General features: G+C 46.6%; 3 protein-coding genes across 5 annotated transcripts; 1 reads left to right on the forward strand and 2 right to left on the reverse strand.

Annotated features, from left to right (window-relative positions):
• The first annotated feature begins 24 nt into the window (after nt 1-24).
• Nucleotides 25-5,608, forward strand: trmt13 (tRNA methyltransferase 13). Its single transcript, XM_085448576.1, has 11 exons — nt 25-148; nt 1,765-1,817; nt 1,920-1,986; nt 2,073-2,132; nt 2,532-2,601; nt 3,022-3,128; nt 3,238-3,423; nt 3,707-3,779; nt 3,848-3,922; nt 4,218-4,569; nt 5,314-5,608. Exons 1-11 carry the CDS (start codon nt 38-40, stop codon nt 5,495-5,497), a joined length of 1,338 nt encoding a protein of 445 aa, XP_085304702.1. The 5' UTR covers nt 25-37; the 3' UTR covers nt 5,498-5,608.
• lrrc39 (leucine rich repeat containing 39) lies at nt 5,561-10,831 on the reverse strand. 3 transcript variants are annotated; one of them, XM_085448574.1, is made up of 9 exons: nt 10,559-10,831; nt 10,116-10,269; nt 9,457-9,565; nt 9,226-9,382; nt 9,007-9,143; nt 8,761-8,906; nt 7,999-8,151; nt 7,743-7,924; nt 5,561-5,866 (listed from the first exon to the last, which is right to left on the reverse strand). In XM_085448574.1, exons 2-9 carry the CDS (start codon nt 10,250-10,252, stop codon nt 5,829-5,831), a joined length of 1,059 nt encoding a protein of 352 aa, XP_085304700.1. In that variant the 5' UTR covers nt 10,253-10,269; nt 10,559-10,831; the 3' UTR covers nt 5,561-5,828. The 3 variants fall into 3 exon arrangements, 2 of the variants coding, with proteins under 2 accessions (XP_085304700.1, XP_085304701.1); XR_014918024.1 differs by having other exon boundaries at nt 5,806-5,866; nt 7,603-7,924; XM_085448575.1 differs by lacking the exon at nt 10,559-10,831 and having other exon boundaries at nt 10,116-10,551.
• Nucleotides 10,832-10,878: 47 nt separating this feature from the next.
• Nucleotides 10,879-17,548, reverse strand: dbt (dihydrolipoamide branched chain transacylase E2). The gene is made up of 11 exons (XM_085448569.1): nt 17,450-17,548; nt 16,342-16,471; nt 16,050-16,125; nt 15,214-15,395; nt 15,010-15,137; nt 14,673-14,925; nt 14,411-14,577; nt 14,249-14,326; nt 13,972-14,163; nt 13,810-13,881; nt 10,879-13,155 (listed from the first exon to the last, which is right to left on the reverse strand). The coding sequence occupies exons 1-11, from the start codon at nt 17,495-17,497 to the stop codon at nt 12,988-12,990; spliced, it is 1,494 nt and encodes a 497-aa protein (XP_085304695.1). The 5' UTR covers nt 17,498-17,548; the 3' UTR covers nt 10,879-12,987.
• Nucleotides 17,549-18,971: the final 1,423 nt, after the last annotated feature.

The following is an 18,971-nucleotide window of genomic DNA, read 5'->3' on the forward strand; positions in this document are numbered from 1 at the left end:
CGGGCCCCTGAAGGCAGCTGCTTTCGTGTCCTACAACATGGCGGCCCCGGAGCCCAGCCGCTGCTGTTTCTTCGTGCAGAAGAAGAAGCGTTTCTGTAAGATGGTGGCGGGAAAAGGCAGAAAGTACTGCGGGGAGCACGCGACCATGGTGAGTTCACGGATACAGTCACTTGCTCAGGTGTGATCTGGCTCCAGGTGGACCGGTCAGGAACAAGAAGGGGCCATCCCCAAAGTATGCCCACAAAGTCGCAAAGATGAAAGTGTCCAAAGTGTGTCGGTCTGCTGAAGCATGATGAGTTCGTTTCACTGGAACTAAGGGGTGGAACCCGACTTCTGGAAAACACCCCACACTCTAAAACCCCCTCCCCCAAACTTTACGCTTGGTACAGTGAAGTCAGACAAGTACCGTTGTCCTGGCAACCACAAACCTACTCTCATCCATCGGAGACGCGTGATTGGTCACTCCAGAGAACACGTCTCCATGGCTCTAGAGTCCAGTGGCACATGCTTTGCTATTTGTTTGGTGATGTAAGGCTTGGATGCAGCTGGTTGCCATGGAAACCCATTCCACGCATTGTTCTTAAGATAATCTGAAGGCCACGTGAAGTTTGGACGTCTGTAAAGGTTGACTCTGCAGAAAGTCTGTGAACTCTGTGCACCATGATCCTCAGCATCCTCTGAGTCCGGTCTGTGATTTGCATGGCCGACCACTTCATGGCTGAGTTGTTGTCGTTCCCAGTCGTTTCCACTTGGTTATAATCCCACTAACAACTGGCTGTGGATATCGCAAAGACACTTCTAGCGTCCTATCACAGCACGACGCTGGAGCTCACTCAGCTCCCGAGAGCGAGCCATTCTTTGCAAATGTGTATAGAAGCAGTCTCCATGCCCAGATGCTGATTTTATACACCCGTGGACATGGAAGTGATGGAACACCTGAATTCAAGGATTTGGACGGGGGAGTGATTACAATATAGTCTTAATATCTCACTGTCTGGAATGAAGTCGGATATCTTATTACAGATCAAACCACAGATCATGATGAGGTGTGCACTACATTAATGTAATGCATGCACACACAGAATGAAAATCTCTTTATTCAGACTATACTGTACACCTGTATATACGGCACACGTGTGGACATACCATAGGAATCATATAGCTTGCAATGGCATGATGATGATCACAAGGTTATGCCTGAAGAGTCTGCGGTGGCTCAGTGCAGGTGAGCCGTTTGTAGCTGCTAGAGTTGGATCATTTGAAGCTGCATGAAGAAATCTGATGCATTCATTTATTTGCAGGCTCAGTGCTCGTGATTGTGAGGTAATGGGGTTCTGTATGAGGTTTAACAGCACGGGTCAGTCTGCGCTCTGGACTCACTGCTGCAGATGTCTTTGTGGGGATTTGGCACTGGGCTTGCCACCGTACTAGAATACAATGGTCGATACCACGGAGAAGACTTTGATCCTATCCTGCAACAATAGAAGTGATGAAGAAGAAGTCGTAATTTTTTCTTAATTTTTCCAGATCCGAACTTGCCATGGACACACTGGACAACGTCCTGAAAAAAACTCACCGTGGAAAGCTACGAGTATACATGAAGCGATGACGAGTTCATCCAGATTTCAGAAATCAGTGGGGTGGTCTGAGCTCACATCTGAGCAGGCAGACTGACCCGTGCTGCAGATATCAGCGAGTTTGAGAAGATCAATGATGTCGATCAGCTGTGATGTCATGAGCCTGTGATGTGTTTCCTGTTTCCAGGAGGAGGACGGGGGTGGCAGCAGGAGGATCGTCTGTCCTCTGGACCCCAAACAGTGAGTGACAACACATCAGTCATCAATCAGGTCATTGATCGGCTGACAGGAAGCTCATCACTGGTAGCTATTGATCCTACTCTGCTTGTTTATGTGTTTCAGCACCGTGAGTGAAGACAAACTCCAGAAACACTTGAAGAAATGCAACTCCAGAGAGAAAGCCAAACCGGTGAGACGCTATTGATCCATCAGTTGATCAGCGATTGCGTGTTTATCCAAGTGTTTCCACAGAGATGAACGTTTGATCTCCTGCAGGTTTACTTTGTCCAAAACATCAACGCTGGATCAGCTGATGGAGATGAGACGCTTCGACAGGTAACGACTCACCTGCCCCGTGGCTATTTAACACGGAGTCTCAGCTTACAGAAAGCTGATTCGTGGTTTTACGTTGGTGTTTTGTGGTCGAATGCTGATTGATCAAAGAAGAACTGGTAAAGTAAAACATCTGCAGACGCTTTGATTCACAGTGCCTCATCCAGGCAGACATTCACTGATCTCTAAAGACCAACAGCAGCTCGATTCACACACACACACACTGTCAGGAAACAGTTTGTTTCACAGCAGAGGAAGCACCGAGAATGGACAGCAGCGTCTACACACACAATCACACACTTCTTCATTACGCACAAACCAGCACAGTAAATACTATAATAACCACTGATGACAGTGATGGTGACATCATGTTAGTGACATCATAATGGTGATGTGTTACAGGTGAGTCTGTCTGAGCTCAGCAGGACTGAGTTGGAAACTCTGGTGGATAAACTGAAGACAGCGTTCAAAGGTGAGCTGCTGAGATCCGGTGATCAGTGATGGCTGAAGTACTCACAATCTCACACGACTGCTTCAGTTTGGCTGATGTGACACAAAACATCACAAAACTGACAGTCTTTTCACTGAGTAGGTTAGGATTGGGATTAGATTCAGTTTATATTTAAACTGGGTGTAAATTAAGTTTAGGTCAGGGTTAAGTCAGCTTTAATTTGGGTTCAGATCAGCTTTAGTTTTGATTTATTTGGGGTTAGGTCTCGTTTTGGTTTAGTTTCAGGTTAAGGTTTAGTTTGAATTTAGGTCAGTTTTAGTTTTGGTTCAGGTCATGTTTAGTTCGGGTTTAATTTGGGTTAGGGTTAAGTGTGACTCATAAAGTTTTTGGACATTTTGTAAATCCGCGGATGTTCTCCTGGTGTCCCTGCTGTTGTTGTAGGACTGCAGTGCGATCTAGAGGACAGCGTCCAGTCTCACCCCGCCCTCCACGACGAGCTCCACAACCCAAAGAATGGAGACTCCGCCCACAAACACCTGAAGCAGCAGGTAGACTAGGTGACAGCACCATTAGTCTGTGTATTCATCTCATTTCCATGCTGAAGAATTAAACTGAGAAGTAAAACTAATCTCCGTCTGACCTGCCGGGTGTGCTCAGTCTTCCATCTTAGGTCACATGGAGGAGCTGGGGCTGCTGGGAAGGGGGCGGTGCTTTGTGGAGTTCGGAGCGGGTCGAGGGAAGCTGTCCCACTGGATCCACGAGGCCCTGAAGACTTGCGAGCATCTGAAGACCTGTGAAGACCTGCAGCTGCTGCTGGTGGAGCGCTGCAGCACCCGGTTCAAGGTACAGCCCTGATTCTGAAATCCACTTCACCCTAAACTCAAACCCAAACCCCCGACAACCCAAGTACCTTCAGAACCCCGCCTGCTCACCTGCTGCTTTCCATATTTTCATTTCTGGCTTTAAAATAAAAGTGGAAGCGTCGCTGTCGCATGTCGGCGTTCCTCCGATTCACACCTCACACACTGATGGTGTGTTCATCTTTTATGTAGAGACTGTGATCAAGACTGAAAGCAGCTGATCAGTTTGATTGATTGATAGGTGAAACAGGTGCGTTCTGTTGCAGGTGGACGGGAAACATCAGGATGCTGGAGTTCAGTTTGAGAGGCTGCAGGTGGACATTCAGCATCTGGATCTAAGTAAGACAGGAACATATGGACACTGTGGTGCTCTGACCTCTCCTGACCTGTTTCTGTGATGCTTTCAGGTAAAGTCCCTCTGCTCTGCGAGAAGAAACTGCCTCTGGTCGGAGTTGGTAAACACCTGTGTGGAGCGGCGACAGGTGAGAACAGCCAAAAAACTGTCAGCTCTGATTGGTGGTAAGCAACATCCGGCTCATAATTCCACAGTAACTGCTGCTCTACGCTGGTTCCTGCAAGCTCCATCCTGCTCTCTGATGGCAGTACACCTCCACCTGTGCTGAAGCATGATGGGTTTGGTTTTACCTGGCAGGGCAAAACCTGGAGATCAGTTTATGTTTTTCTCAGAACTTCAGCTGAAGTACACCAACATCCACCTGGAAACTAGCATTTCTGTAGTACTTGTCTAGTCTCATCATATTCTGGTTCCGTTCTCAGATCTGGCTCTGCGCTGTTTGCTGGAAACTGCAGGACAGTCGGAGGAAGAAGAACCGCCCCATAAACGCCTCAGACCATCAGAGCCAAGGTCAGGAGGGGGTCTTGGATCAGCACCAACAGGTTGTGGTCCTGGCCCAGTGCTGGGCCTGACAGTGGCACTGTGCTGCCACCATCGCTGTGATTGGCGTCACTACGTCGGGCAGCAGTTCTTTCTGCAGAGAGGACTCGGGGCGCGGGAGTTCTCTGCTTTCTGTCGGATGTCCAGTTGGGCCACGTGTGGACTCAGACCGACCAATCAGAGAGGAGATGGCGAAGAGCACGAACCAGCAGAAGAGACAGACGCTGTGAATGGGTAAATATTTGACCTCTGCCCCTGAAACCTGTCACCGATGGCTGTATGGACCCAGCCCGAAGTAGAAAGTTTCTGTAGTTCAGAAAAAAAAATCAGATTTACTCAATGAAGATTTGTAGAAGTCTTCGTTCCTCTGGTTTTATTTTAGAGCAGCTTTGCATGATCCACAGTTAAGAATAATCCCTCTTTACTGATTCACATCAGCACCTTCAAACACCACATCGAGCAGCTTGTGCTGGGCTTTAAGGAGGTTTAACCAACCTATCAGCACAAGTCAGCAGCATGTCAGTGTTTTATGTTCAGAATCAGCTGCAGAGACAAAGTGAAGGACAGGAGAGTGGATTTATTTCAGTTCACACATGTGATCCATAGATTCATGAAGCAGCTGGAAATCCTTTTTCTAAATATTTATTAGCTCTATTCAGTGTAAGGTCTGTGACGAGCTGATGTCAGCGTGTCACACAGGCTAAACACGGAGGACTGACACTGCACATACTCTGATCTCATCAGTGAACAAGTGATGAACATGAAAATCAAACTTCGGAGCAGGAGGGTCTACAGGAAGAGAAGGAGGGGCTATAGGATGAGATGGCGGGCCTACAGGAAGAAAAGGAGGGTCTACAGGAGGAGAAGGAGGAGCTAGAGTTTAATGTTCCTAGTGTATAATAATCAGGACTGTCTGCATGTTTACACTGAACTAACACACTGTTTGTGTGTCTGTGTGTGCACGTCTGTGCGTGACAGGTTTCTGTCGGCTTCTGAACGTGAGCAGCTCGGCCGTCTATGCAAACAGCTGATCGACCACGGCAGGTGTCACTTCCTGCAGATGAAAGGATTCAGCAGCAAACTGACTCGTTACATCAGCAGTGATATCACGCTGGAGAACGTCCTGCTGACCGCTGTACCCCTCACCCCCCACTCCTCCTGATTGTTTGATTGTAAGCTGCAATTTTGAGTTTTAAGTTACAGGAAGTCAGACTGAACATGCTCAGGTGTTTTCTGTTTATATTAAAGTGTTTTTTTCCTCATGTACATAAAACGTTTGCAGTCTTCCAACAAGCGACACTGAGCATGCTCACTAAAATCTGCCTGTCACATGGCACAATCATATATTATTCTATAGCTGGAAAACTTCTGGAGTTTGACTCGTCCTGCTTGTCCACTTAAAGTCTTTCAAAATAAAAACACAAGTGTGGCTTTGTGGAAGTGTCTTCAAGAGGGAGAAGCTCAGAAGAAGAAAAAAGACATGGGGCCGTATTTCATGCTGAGGATTCGTCATTGGACTCACCATCGGACTCTGAAACATTCAAAGAGAAAATCGTGTCAGCTGAAACCAACAAAACATTCAAATGATGTCGGGTTGTTCCTCGTATATGGTGCCATTTCAGCCCCAAAGACAGAAATGAGGGTTTGATATAAACACGGGCCAAATATTCTGTATGCCTCCATTATTTTAGCCTAAACTGAGTCAGTGATCTGAGTTCTTGAAATCCAGACAAGCCCAACTTAGAATATTCTACACCACATTTTTGTATGAAAACACTTTTAATGATTAAAGTCTTTGTGTCGTGTCCCTGAATTGTTATGGAGATCCCTCTGAAAGGGTCCCCTGATTGGTCCTCTGGGACAGTTTCCCTCAATTACAGTGTAAACATGTTGAAAAACCTTGGTGTGGTCTACACGTGAGTAATAATGGCTGATTTAAGCATGAAATGTCCTGCTTGTTAATTTTTCTCACAGTAAAAGGTTATGCATAGTTTTAATGAAAGCATGAGTTGTGGGCTGCAATCTCTAAAACATTCTTTATATTCTAAACATGTCAGGCAGCAACAAAACTATTCAAAACTAAATGTTAATTATGATAAATTCAAAATGAACTGACATTTTTTTTATGTTGTGCTTTATATATAATTTATATAAAAATGTAAAGGGTAGAAATAATAAGCTTAGTGGCTGGTTGGGTTTTGCAGCTGTGCAGTGATACAACTAATGTAAAACTAGGAAAATATGAATTTATCATCAAATATTTATCCAGCCATCCTTTTATCCTTTTCAGGGTTGTGAGGGGGTTGGAGCCTATTCCAGCTAACATAAGGCGAGAGACAGGGTATGGCCTGGACAGGTGGTCAGTCTGTCGCAGGGCTAACACAGAGACGAACAACTGTTCACATTCATTCACACCTATGGGCAGTTTCCAATTAACCTAACCCCACTAACTGCATGTCTTTGTACTGTGAGAGGAAGCCAGAGTTCCCGGAGAGAACCCACGCAAGGAACAGTGCTAACCACCGTGCCCCCATGCTGCCCCAAATAGCTATGTAAATTTAAAGTTATACGTGTGCTGTTGGTATCAAACCCAAAAGCTGATACTGGTGAGCACCTTCAGTTTAACCTGCAGACACTGTGAGAGAGTCACTTCATAAATCCATAAAATTTAAATTCAGGTTTATACATCCAGCTTCTAAAGCTCTTTTAGATGTATTTTTTTTAAATGGTGAATTAAGGATGGTAAACACCTTAATTCACCATCTGATCTGATCGATCTAATGAAACTCTGTTGGGTATGGGGCGAGGTTCTCATTGGTTGTGTACAGGGCAGGGTTCTCTGTTTTTTCACAGTGAACTAAATAAATTTTTTTCTATGTATGTTTATGGTTAACTGAAGTGAGTAAATTTAATTAAAAAAAAACAGGTCAAATTTAATTCAACTTCCTTTTTAAATCATAAAAACGTGAAGTGGAATGACTTGATCATTCCAACACTTCTTCAAACAGATTTACAGAGTAAGCAGGAACATTTCAGCTCTTAGAAAATGTAAATACAAAAGTGACGCCACATTTACAACGCTTATAAACCCCACTTCTGGAACAGGAAGTGCATATCCTGAGCTAGTCCAGTGTATTATTCTAGTATTAAGTAGCTGTTGTTCACGTGAAATGCTGAAGTGTGACTTTTTTCCCCGTTCTCACCCTGAAATGGTGCCGAATGCTAGGAACAACGCAGTGGTTATTGTTGACATCACTCTTTAATAACCTGAGGTCAGAGGGGGTCAGTTGGGGTTTAGCTTCCTGTTTGTTGACGTCGTCGAGGGTCACTGCCCCCATGAGATGTTTGGCACACACACAGGTTAGCGTGTTAGCGCACGCAGGTCAGTGAGCATGCTCAGTACTAACGGTTGACGCAGTGCACGTTGAGCACGGCGTACGCTCTCTTTCGGGCCTCCTGGATGTACATGAGCATGAACTCTTTCCCGAACATCTCCCTGTCATCTTCCTCCTCTTCCTCCTCAGCCACCGCCTTCCTGCTCGGCAGCGTCACGTCCAGAGTCAGGGGGTTATCCCGGAAGTTCACAAACCTGCTCCGAGGAAGCGAAGAAGTGAGTGATGCCAGACAGACGGAGGGCAGGTGCGTGAGGATGGCCAGACTCACCTGAGGCTGGACATGCCCTCCATGAGCGGTGGAATGTCTCTCAGCCTGTTGCTGCTGAGCACCAGCGTGTCCAGGCTCCTCATTCTGGCGATGTTCTCCGGAAGCTTCTCCAGCTCGTTCCTCTGCAGCCACAGAGTGTGTAGCACCTCCATTCTGAGGAAAAACACATGATCACTGGCTGTTGACAGAAAGGCGGTTGAGTGTTAAGTCAAATTTTGTAAAATTTCTAAAGTCTTAGTTTAAACTATAGGATCAAAGACATTCCTTTGTCTGACCACCTCTCCAGCCAATTTGGTGCTGGGGGAGGCTGACGTGGGTTTTATTGTAGATACATCGTATCTGAAGGTTCTGTTTGATGTTTGGTAAGCTTTCTGCTTTTATGATCCTTTTGGTGAGCAGGAGGTCACAAGTTCTTGCACACGTGCTTACACGTGCACACACATACACACAGTGCCTTGTCTGTTAGAACCATTGGGGGGTTTTACGGTGGGAGGTGCTTGTGCTGTGATGTATATTGTAACAGTTTGTCAATAAATAGCTGCGAGGAGAGCTGCTCTTTGAAGGAGTTGGTCTGGAGACAGGTGAGGAGCATTTAGCTTCACACCCTGGTTCTGACCAAGCCTTCCCTCGTTAGCGAGTAAAAGACCGGTTGAAGATGTTCTGTCTTGTTTTTCGTTCTTCATGAGGAATAAGTCTCTAAACTAGCAGTGCCTGTGGAAACACAGACTCAACATGGAGCTTAGGCCATGTCCCAGCTCCTACCTGTGTATGTCTTCAGGTAAGTGATGCAGGCAGTTTCCTCCCATGTCGAGCCACTCGAGCGCCGGCAGGGCGAGCAGGCAAGCAGGCAGGCAGCTGAAGTCGTTCATGGAAAGATCAACATGCTGCAGCCGCAACAGCGTCCCGAGCTGAAGGTCAGAGAGAGAAGCACACCTGAGCTCAGACTGGACCAGAACCAGGCCTTACTTTTCAGGTGTACGGTAACGAGGCATAGGTTCAGGCACTCACCTGGTCTGGTAGCTCATTTAGGTCCCGGTTCATTGCCAGCTCCAGCCTCTCCAGGCTCTCACACCCGCTCAGCTCTGCCGGGACAAACGGGATTCTGTTGTAGCTCAGCAGCAGCTCTCTGAGCCGGGTCAGCTTTCCTGAGACCAAAACCAGGTGAGGTCACAGCACACAGAACCAGAAAACGTGGCTCACAGGCAGATTAAATCGAGGTGAGCTCACCGATCTGTTTGGGGATCTCAGCGACTCCGTTCCGGGACAGATCGAGCACCAGAAGGTTCTGGAAGCTAGAGATGAAGTGAGGGATCTTCAGTAGTCCGGTCCGGTGGATCTGCCACTCCTGGACCTGACTGAGCTGGATCAGGCAGCCTGGCAGAACCTGGAAACCAGAGCAGCGAGCTCACAATGCGCTGAAGTGACAGTTCAGTGTGCTTCCTGCGAGGGGGGCATTACCTTCCACTCCTCCTGCTCGATCCGGAGGACCAGCCGGCCGTCCTCAGTCTCCAGCTTCTGCTTTAGCCGGGCCAGCGCCGCTCGGTCTTCCCAAAGCCCAACTCCAAGTCTGGACCAAAATCACCAAGTGATGAAACCTCTTCGGTCTGACTTGGGACATCACTTCAGTTACCTTTTTTTCCAAACTTTATTATTTCGTTTTATTTTCTCGTCATGTTTTTGTCTTTAATGTGTTTGATCTTTATGACTTTATTTTTTACACTTTTTTGTTTTAAATAATTTGTTTCCCCCAGTCTTCTCCTTGACTGGCTGAAACATTCTGTCCTGATACAGTTTGACTGATGCAGAGATTCAACATGGCTGCTTTCAGACAAGACTGTATGTAAGAGATGGACATAACCACTGGGTTCATCCCCCCTCTGAAACTGACTCATCTTTTTTCAGGTTCACCAAATTTTCATTTACTCTATGGTAGAAACACTGCGAGAGAAACAGGAAGTGGGTGGGACTAGAGGTCCCAACACTGAAGATGAACCAGTTCAAAGGATTATGGGTAATTTTTATAAGGTTCATAGAGCAGTTTTTGGAGATCCCCACTTTGACCAGCAAGCACTGTATACCAACAGAAAGTGTGCTCAAGTGACTGGGTGTGGTCTGACCTGCCTGTGGCCCCGCCCCTCGTGGTCCTCCTCTTGTGCTCCTCCTCATGCTCCTCCCTCCTCCTCCTGATCCTGGTCTCCCACAGTGCTTTGATGGAGCTCACCGAGCTGCATGCTACCACCACGCCCACCATCATCACCACTTCCTGTCAGCCTTGTGATGTTACAGCACACAGGTGGACATGTAGGATAACCTATCTGAGCTGTAGCCCATCCCCACGCTGACCATCTTGTGACACTGATTATTGATCTCCAGCAGAAATCATGTTTCAGATCAATTTACTGACCATTAATTAAAAACCCATCAAATTCACTCTGCTCAAACATCAAAAACAACCAGAGACAGTTTCCAGCTACTGAAGCAGAGAAGTTTCAGTCCTGCAGTAGGAGCAGTACCAGTACAAACAGCAGTATTAGTACTGTAGCATTATATGAAGTATTACCTGCTGTAGTACACGGATATTACTCGTCACCTTGTGGCCGAGCTGCAGCTCTCCTCCATGCTGCGTCCTGTCTGCTGAAATCTGACCTCGGCTCTCCTCGATAATTATAGCCTTCAGGTGACACATCACATGACAGATTACAGACATGCGGTCATATGACCGGCTGTTACTGCATCTGAGAGACCCACACTAAAAATACCATCAGCTGATCGGGACCAGAGCTGCAGGTTACTGAGGGTTACCCCCCACCCCCTTTCCCCAACATGGGCTCTCGCGCGCGCGCACACACACACACACACACACACAGAGAGCGAGTCGTGTTCAGCTGTATTCAGAGGTTTTATTGAGTTTCACACATTTTGAATCCGACCCACTCCCAAACATACAAAACACTTTTTACACGTTTACATCTCATCTGTCGCTAAAACCGACGATGCTAACAAAAAGAAGACGACGTGACACCAACATAACCCGACACCGTGCTCTTTACCCAGCAGCCACCAGGACAGCGAGGAAGTCCAGGAGGACCGACCAACAGCTCTGCAGCGCTACATCATGGCTCCATCACCTCAGATATAGTTATCAGGTTATAGCCGAGGTTTAATTGAAACCAGCTTCCTGCTCTGATGTCCAGAGTCAGCGCGCTTCTGCCCAAGACACATAATGAAGGTCCGGACTGGCGTTACCGAGAGAATTTAACCTAATTCAGCTTTATAAACCTGATATAACAAAAGAAATTCTTACTATTTTTGAAAGCACAAAGAAATTCCCGAAATAAAAGATCCAGTGCAGTGTGAAGCTGTGCAGGAGGAGGGGAAAGAAAATCCCACATAACACCATTTACATTTAAAACGAACCATAATCCTTAATTTCAACTCTAATCTCAGATTATTTGCCGTGTCCATGCTCCAGATGCTGAGAAGATGGAGTTTAACAGCTGGCAGACTCAGTGCGGTCTGCAGTAACAGTCACTAATAAATACGACGAGCAAAAATAACGGAGTCAGGTCAACAGGAAGAGCTCCACAGCAGCAGCTTCAGAGGGTTAATGGTGTCACACCAAGGACACAAACCCCCCTCCACACTGACAATAACTGTCATTCCCACTGGTGCGCTGGCATGATACCAACAGTTTCCTGCATTGGTCACAATTCAAACGTGGTCAAGGCTCATGAGCGGGACTGTGAGGAGGATTTTATAATCAAACAGAACCAGATTGACAAAATGAACTAAAAACACCAAGGCTCTACTCACAAACCGCCGCGATGATGTGAGCACACCACGGATTGCTCAGCAGCAGAGAAAACTGCCATCACCATCCGACCGACAATGAGTTTGCCTGACTGATCCAACTGACACGAGCACGATCCGATCCAGCAACGTTTGCTTCGATCACGCTTGGTCACATGACTTCACAGTACATGAATATGTGGAGTTTAATGCTCAGGATTTTAGAGTTTCAGGGCAGCTACAAACCATCGAGTCACCTCCTCCGAGGGTAAGCGTACGTGCGGATGCAGTCTGCAGGTTTAACCTGAACCCGGTGGGTCGGGCTTCGTGTGGGCAAGATGGAACAGCCTGTGTTAAAACTGGGCCTCGGCGGAGGAAATTCAGACAGAGTGAAAATGAATATTATTATTTAACAGTGACAGGACATCAGGTGTCTGCAGGTGAGATTCTGTGGATGACATCACGATCACATGAGTTTATTTAAATCTGCTCTCAACTCTGAGTGAAACCTTCTGACACGCTCACTGTGCAGCTACAGGCGTTTCCCCTCATCTTCCAGCTCATCTCAGACTTGAGCATCTCACCTGGACACCTGACAACAACTGCTCTGCAGCATCTGACTGTATATAAAAGATGGACAGAGAATTTAAACCTGCATTCTCTCCGCTGTTTTTTCTCTGCTAATTTTAGCATCACACCACAGCTTCTGTATCACATGGTATAAGGCTCTGCTCTTGTCATTTGTTGAGCATTTGTTAAAAACCCAATTTAAGGTGTCACCAACTGCTGGGTGATAGCATGGTAGCCATCTTTTATATACAGTCTGTGATTTTAATGCATTAAAACGCAGTAGCCTGCATTAATTTAAAAAAAGGCAAATTATCTTGATTTATTTCCTGAGGCTCCAGGGCAGGAACAGGAACTCGACAGGAACTCACTTCCTGTTTCTGGTCATTTCCACCAGACTGGACCTGCAGAACCCACAATCATGACCCCAGTTCACACTGTGTATGCCCTCTGATAGGCTGACCCCTTCTCCTCTCCTCACAGTGCCTTGCTTAAAGGCAACAAGGAAATGACAGTTGGCATTAAGGCCTCAGACAGAAACAGGAAGTGAAGGCAGGGAGAGGAGAAGGAGGCGGAGCAGCGAGGTCTGTTAGCGTGGTGTCCCGCCCTCCCCGGGACTGATTGGGAAACTGTTTATTTGAGGTCCAGCACCATGCTGGCCGGGTTCTCTAGGTACTCCCTCCACAGGTTGGAGAAGCGACACATGGTGGCGCCGTCGATAATGCGGTGATCCGCTGACCAGCTGACCTTCATGATGTGAGCTGGGACCACCTGACCAGCAGCGTCGAACCTCGGCAGCACCTGGACAGACAGACAGGAAGTCAGCAAGTGTTAAAAAACAAACAGCTGCTCTGTAATGCCACATCCTCAGCAGCAGGTAACAGCGTAGCTGAATGGATAAACTCCTGAATTATGGTCCATGCACCATCTCCTGCGGTTTCACAGAAGAAAGAAGAACATCAGGTGGGTATCTGAGCATGCTCAGAGCCTGCCAGCTGATTGAACAGTCACCTGATAGTCAGACGGTCCGGTTTAACTTCCTGTTGTGATTCACGAAGAAACCACAAGCACACCTTAGTAAGTTTTCCTTCCTCTGAACAAAATAACAGTTTATTTTTCAGAGTGAGGAACAAAACCCTCCTCCGAAAGCCAGAGAACATCATTCTCCTGAAGACACTGATTTAAATAATTTATAAAATATTTATAAATATTTATATGAATTTATAAAATAAATTCATATTTAATATTTTACAAACCAGGTCAAATGTTTTATATTCTTGAAGATATTGAAATAGAACAGGTAATCAGAGTCAAGGTGAGGTACACTTTAGACCATCTTCTTGTTCTTTATTGCGATCCTTGATATCTTGTGCTATTCACCCTTTTTCCTCTCATAGTAAACTAAAACACACCTGAGTCTGTCTGTGCTGTGTGTTCGGTCTGACCACGGCTCACCTGGATCTTTCCTAGCGCGCCGATGGCGACCTCGGGTGGGAGGATCACGGGCTTGGCGTACGTGCCTCCGATCTGGTTAGAACACAGCAAGCAGAGTGAGGTCAGTGCAGCTTCTCTCAGCACTGTTGTGATATTTTGTGTCGCTGTTGTTTTCAGACTCACAGATCCAATGTTGGACAGCGTGAAAGTGCCCCCCATCAGGTCGGCAGTGCCCAGCTGACCCGATGCTCCGAGTACCTGCAGGCGGTTCAACTCAAGGGCAATCTCTAACACGCTGAGCAGCTGGACATTCTTCACGTTGGGAACCAGCAGACCCTGACTTGTGTCCATTGCCAGGCCGATGTTGTGGGACGCCTGAATCACATGAAACACTACCATCAGCACTAATGACGCCACTGAGCAGCCAGGGAAACAAAGCCAGCTCAGAGCGTGCTCTTACCTTGTAGGTGATGTTCTGGCAGTCCTCATCCACCGAGGCATTGAGGATCGGGAAGTGGTGGAGACCGAGGGAGGCAGCCTGAGCCAATGAGAGCACAGCATTAACTTCAATACCAAACATGGGATCGATCGGCAGCTCGTGCATGGCGCCTTAACCCCCAACCTTGATGAAGAAGGGCATGTAGCTCAGTCTGACACCACGACTCTCGGCGAGAGGTTTCAGCTCTGACCTCAAAGCCACCAGGCGACTCAGATCAACCTCGTCACAGTAACCGAAGTGAGGAATCTTCAGCGCCACAGTCATCGTCTTCACCATCGCTTTCTGGAAACCTGAAGAGCCAATCAGAATGTTTACAGAGAAAAGAGATGACATGCAAGGCTCGCAGTGAACAGCGCAACACTTGGGTGTGACAGCAATCTCTGACCTTTGAGGGGCTCCGTCACGTCCTTGCCAGTGAAGACAGGTTTAGGAGTAGCGGGTGGAGGTTTCACAGCCGCCTTAGTGCTCACAGGCTTGGCAGCAGCAGGAGCAGCAGCAGGGGCCGGGGGCGGAGTCTGGATCTCCTGGAAAGGTGTTGGAGGTAAGATGGCTCCTGTTTGCTTCGCCAGGAAGTTCAGGATGTCCTCCTTCAGGATCCGACCATCTTTGCCAGTCCCCACCACCTCACTGAGCTTTATCTGAGGGCAAAGCGACACCTCAACTGGGAACACAGTGGGACAGACTGGGACAACCCGATGGGGAAAAATAGGAATCACACTTACATTGTTCTCGATGGCGAGGCGTCTAACTGCAGGCGTGGCCTGCGTCTTGTGACCTTTGATCTCCTGGTGGGTGTGTTCTTCTTGAGCCATGGCGGGCGTCTCTACCACATCCTCCTCCTGGATCACCTCTGAAGGATAACAGCAGTGAGACTTTCAGCCGTGAACTTGGACGGGCAGACGAGCGAAGATCTGCTGATATCTCACCTGAGCCAGACTCTGTTTCGATATCCACCAGCGGTTTTCCCACAAAGGCCGTGGCATCTACATCGTAGTAGAGCTTTTTGATGACCCCATCATAGCGGCTGGTAATGGTGACCGATGCCTTGTCGCTCTGAACCTCACAGATGCTGTCAAACTGAGAAACTTTGTCTCCTTCCTTTACGTACCTGCCAGAGGAATCCAGTTTTATTTATGCACTTTTAAATCACACGAACTGAATATGCACAAGGACATATCTTGGTCAAAAATGACTCGAAGGTTCCTCACAGTGTTATTGGAGGCCATATTTCTAAGATTTTCTGTCCCAAGTACAATAACCTCAGTTTTATCTGAATTCAGAAAATTAGAGGTCATCCAGGGCTTTAGGTCTTCCTGACATTCCTGCAGTTTAACTAATTGGTGTGTGTTATCTGGCCTAATGGATAGATAAAGTTGTCAGTGTGTCATCTGCATAGCAGTGAAAATGGATGCTATGCCTTCTGATGATACTACCTAAGGGAAGCATGTATAATGTAAACAGAACTGGTCCTAACACTGAACCCTGTTGAACTCCATATTTAACTTTAGTGTGTGAAGAGGACTCTCTATTTACATGAACAAACTGGAGTGTAACGAGTTAACAAGCTATACTTCATCACAGGTTACAAGTTACAAGTAGTACATCCTAATCGCTTCATATGTTCACCTGTTTGTTCTTTTACAAACTCTGGGGTTTCAAGTTTGCTTCATTTTAAAAACAAAATAATACCAAAATTTTGTCATGACAATAAAAACGGGTGCTTGAGCTGTTGGACTCTTATTTTTTGGGGGGGTTCACGTACCACTCCTTGACGGTCACCTCCATGATTCCCTCACCGATGTCAGACAGTTTGAACTGCACGATAGGTCCTTGATTCACTGCCGAACAAAACAAAACAGTGACATTATCAGAGAGGGACAAAACAATCTGCTGATGGAGGTCAGCGTACACCACCATGAGCGATCTGCCTCAATTCTCCCAGAGTCCATCACACAGCTGAAAACCCAGAACAGTTCACCATGATACAGATCTCCATGGCAATAGTAGAGAGATCAGAAGAGGCCAGGACTCAGGTGCTGCCGGTCTGGACTTACCCACAGCGACATGCAGCCTTCTGCAGCTGAACACCTGGAGCTTCCTGTCACACCTGAAGGTTATTGGCTGCAGAGTCCTGTCACATCTGAAGCTCTGCAGCTGGAAAGATCTGCGGCTCTGCTGACTCAGCTGATGGGAAAAGAGCAGATAACAGAGGTCACCTGGACCAGCCAACACACAGGTGCTTCAAAGCCACGCCCCCTGATATTCAGGGCCTGATGGTACTTCCTTCAGGTCCTAAATGTCAGACCAGCACCAGCACTCTGAAACTCAAACATGAAACTCCTTCAGGTTCTAATAAAGATGCATACAGGTGTTATTTTAAACAAGGTGGCGATGTAACCCTAACAGAGAAAAAATGCCAGGCAATAAAAAAAACAACATGCCTCTGACACCGTGGCACCAGATCTATGTTTCCTCATCTGCATGAAAATGAGTAAACAGAGTGAGTTTACACTGATTTAGTCACTGAAAATAATGCTGAGCTTGACTTTGACACTTTCAGGAAGTGGGGGATGATGGGAAATGGCCTACAGGCTGTCACCTGCCGACAGAAACCCTGCTCAGGTGTTTTCTTATTACAGGCTTCCTCTGAATTTCTCGAAGCTGACTCACTCCCATGTCACTTCTCACTAAATAAGACAGGAAATTCGCTTTGAAAGTTATCCCCATCACTGGAGGACCACCTGTCAACCACGTCGTTTCCGTCGTTTGAAACCACATCTGCTCCTGACGTCTGGAACAAACACCTGTCCTGGTGGCAGCAGGTGAAGCAAGTTTCACCTGCAGGACAAACCCTGAAAATTACTGAGCTCAGATCTGAGTCAGAACCCGTACACAGCCGGTTCTGGTTCTGACCCATACCCTGACCCGGAAACAGCTCCTAACCGTCAGGAAGCAGTCGCAGTTGTTAGATGTTAGCCACAGCATGCTAGCTCAGAGGCTGTCTCATTCCATTAGGGTTAGCATCAGCTAGCCCATTGGCTAGCTATGCTAATGCACTGAGCTTGGTGACGTTGCGCACGCATGTCCGTTAGCATTAGCCGCAGGTCAGCATTAAGCGCTTACAGAGCCTTTGAGGAGAACACGAAGCTTGTATTTGCTCACCAGCAGCCGCCTGAACGCGCCGAGAGAGCCTCTGGTCACCGCTGCCATCTCTGTGCTCCGCCGGACGCCCCTCTCTGCAGCCAATCAGTGCGCAGCGCCGGCTCTCTTCTTCTGCTGCTTCCAGCAGGGCTCTCAGACGTCACACAGGTGTGATGGCGCCATGATCAGGAGAGCTAATGAACAACAAATTAATTTATCAATCCTTTTCTGGTTTTTACAGCCTTAGACGTTCCACAGTTTTTATCCATTATTAATAATAAAATGATCATGACATCGGCAAGCTGCCGTTTGTGCACCTGTCCAGATAAGGTAAGATAAGATAAGACTTTATTGATCCTGCGGCGGGGAAATTTGTGCATTACCACAGCTCAGGTACAGATAGTAGAAGAATACAAAGAGTATACCAGAATATAAAGACAAGAAATACAAAATAAATAAGATAATACAATATATACAATGGTAGATTGTACACGCACACTCAGAATGTGTTCTTGATAGGAGTTGTAGAAATATGCAAGAAATAAATTAAAAACTATTTTACTACTATTACTATGGCAGAGAAATCAGACAAACACTGGCTTAAAAGTACTTTAGTGATGTTAAGCCTTTTAAAAGAATTTTGTAAACAACACAGTATTACAACAGGTTTTAACAGAACTTCAAGTATAAAATTTTGCCCCAAAGTAGCAAAAAAATAGAATAAAAATAAAATTGTGCACAAGTAAAAGAATTAGTCCTTTTAAGTCCAAATGGTACCAGTGGGGCCCATGACAAACAGGTGTATTGTATTAGAGTCCATCCAATGAGGAGTGTGTGTGTGTGATTGTCTGTCCTACCGTACTACTTGTACAGTAGAGGATTGTAGTCCATCAATGTGCAAATGAGTGTGCGTGTATATGTATATCGTCTCCTAGGATCTTGGGTTGGCTCGCCATCCAGTGAACACTGGAACACTCTGGGTTCTGGAATCGCTGACCTGGTCTTTGGATTCGTCCCATACAAAAACCTGACCGCTGTCAAGTGGATGGTCAGCGTCTACGTGAAGCCACATCTCAGTAAACCTTCCGGTTTCGCTCTGCCCTCGATAACAAAGTTTTAGTCTGCCTGCTCAACTCTCAGCTTTCCATCAGCAGGTCCTTCTCTACTGGAAATTAATCTATAAATATAACTTTACTCCTCACAATACCCCTATATGGAACAACAGGTATATCCGTCTGTGTAGGAAATCTGCGTACATGGATGAATGGAGATCTAAAGGGATTTGGGCTGTAGCTCATTTTATGGACAAGAATGGGGTCTTATTAAAACATGAGACGTTTTGTGAGAAATTTGATGTAAGATGTACTGCTAAGAGATATAAATCCCTAATAAAAGCCATCCCAGTCCCTTTGAGATCAATGATAAATGAAGATATTGTGCACTCTAAAATTTCTCCTGGACTGAGACAGCTCTGCATAGCCGGAGTTGAATTTGGTGACAGGTTTACAAACAAGGTGATCAGGAATATTTTGATAAATGAAAT

The sequence above is a fragment of the Copadichromis virginalis genome, linkage group LG23 (assembly GCF_057382275.1).
Source record: "Copadichromis virginalis isolate Kocher_CV1m ecotype Utaka linkage group LG23, C_Virginalis_male_GT1.1, whole genome shotgun sequence".
Lineage (NCBI taxonomy): Eukaryota > Metazoa > Chordata > Actinopteri > Cichliformes > Cichlidae > Copadichromis > Copadichromis virginalis.

Coding starts and splice junctions, on each gene's coding strand:
- lrrc39 (XM_085448574.1), bottom strand. CDS start 10,252: ATGATGGTGGGCGTGGTGGTAGCATGCAGCTCGGTGAGCTCCATCAAA. Junction 9,144..9,225: donor TGAGATCCCCAAACAGATCG/GTGAGCTCACCT, acceptor TTTTGGTCTCAG/GAAAGCTGACCCGGCTCAGA. Junction 8,152..8,760: donor TTACCTGAAGACATACACAG/GTAGGAGCTGGG, acceptor GTTTTTCCTCAG/AATGGAGGTGCTACACACTC.
- trmt13 (XM_085448576.1), top strand. CDS start 38: ATGGCGGCCCCGGAGCCCAGCCGCTGCTGTTTCTTCGTGCAGAAGAAG. Junction 2,602..3,021: donor ACTGAAGACAGCGTTCAAAG/GTGAGCTGCTGA, acceptor CTGTTGTTGTAG/GACTGCAGTGCGATCTAGAG. Junction 3,923..4,217: donor CCTGTGTGGAGCGGCGACAG/GTGAGAACAGCC, acceptor TTCCGTTCTCAG/ATCTGGCTCTGCGCTGTTTG.
- dbt (XM_085448569.1), bottom strand. CDS start 17,497: ATGGCAGCGGTGACCAGAGGCTCTCTCGGCGCGTTCAGGCGGCTGCTG. Junction 15,396..16,049: donor GAGGTGACCGTCAAGGAGTG/GTACGTGAACCC, acceptor TTCCTCTGGCAG/GTACGTAAAGGAAGGAGACA. Junction 14,164..14,248: donor GCCAGAACATCACCTACAAG/GTAAGAGCACGC, acceptor CATGTGATTCAG/GCGTCCCACAACATCGGCCT.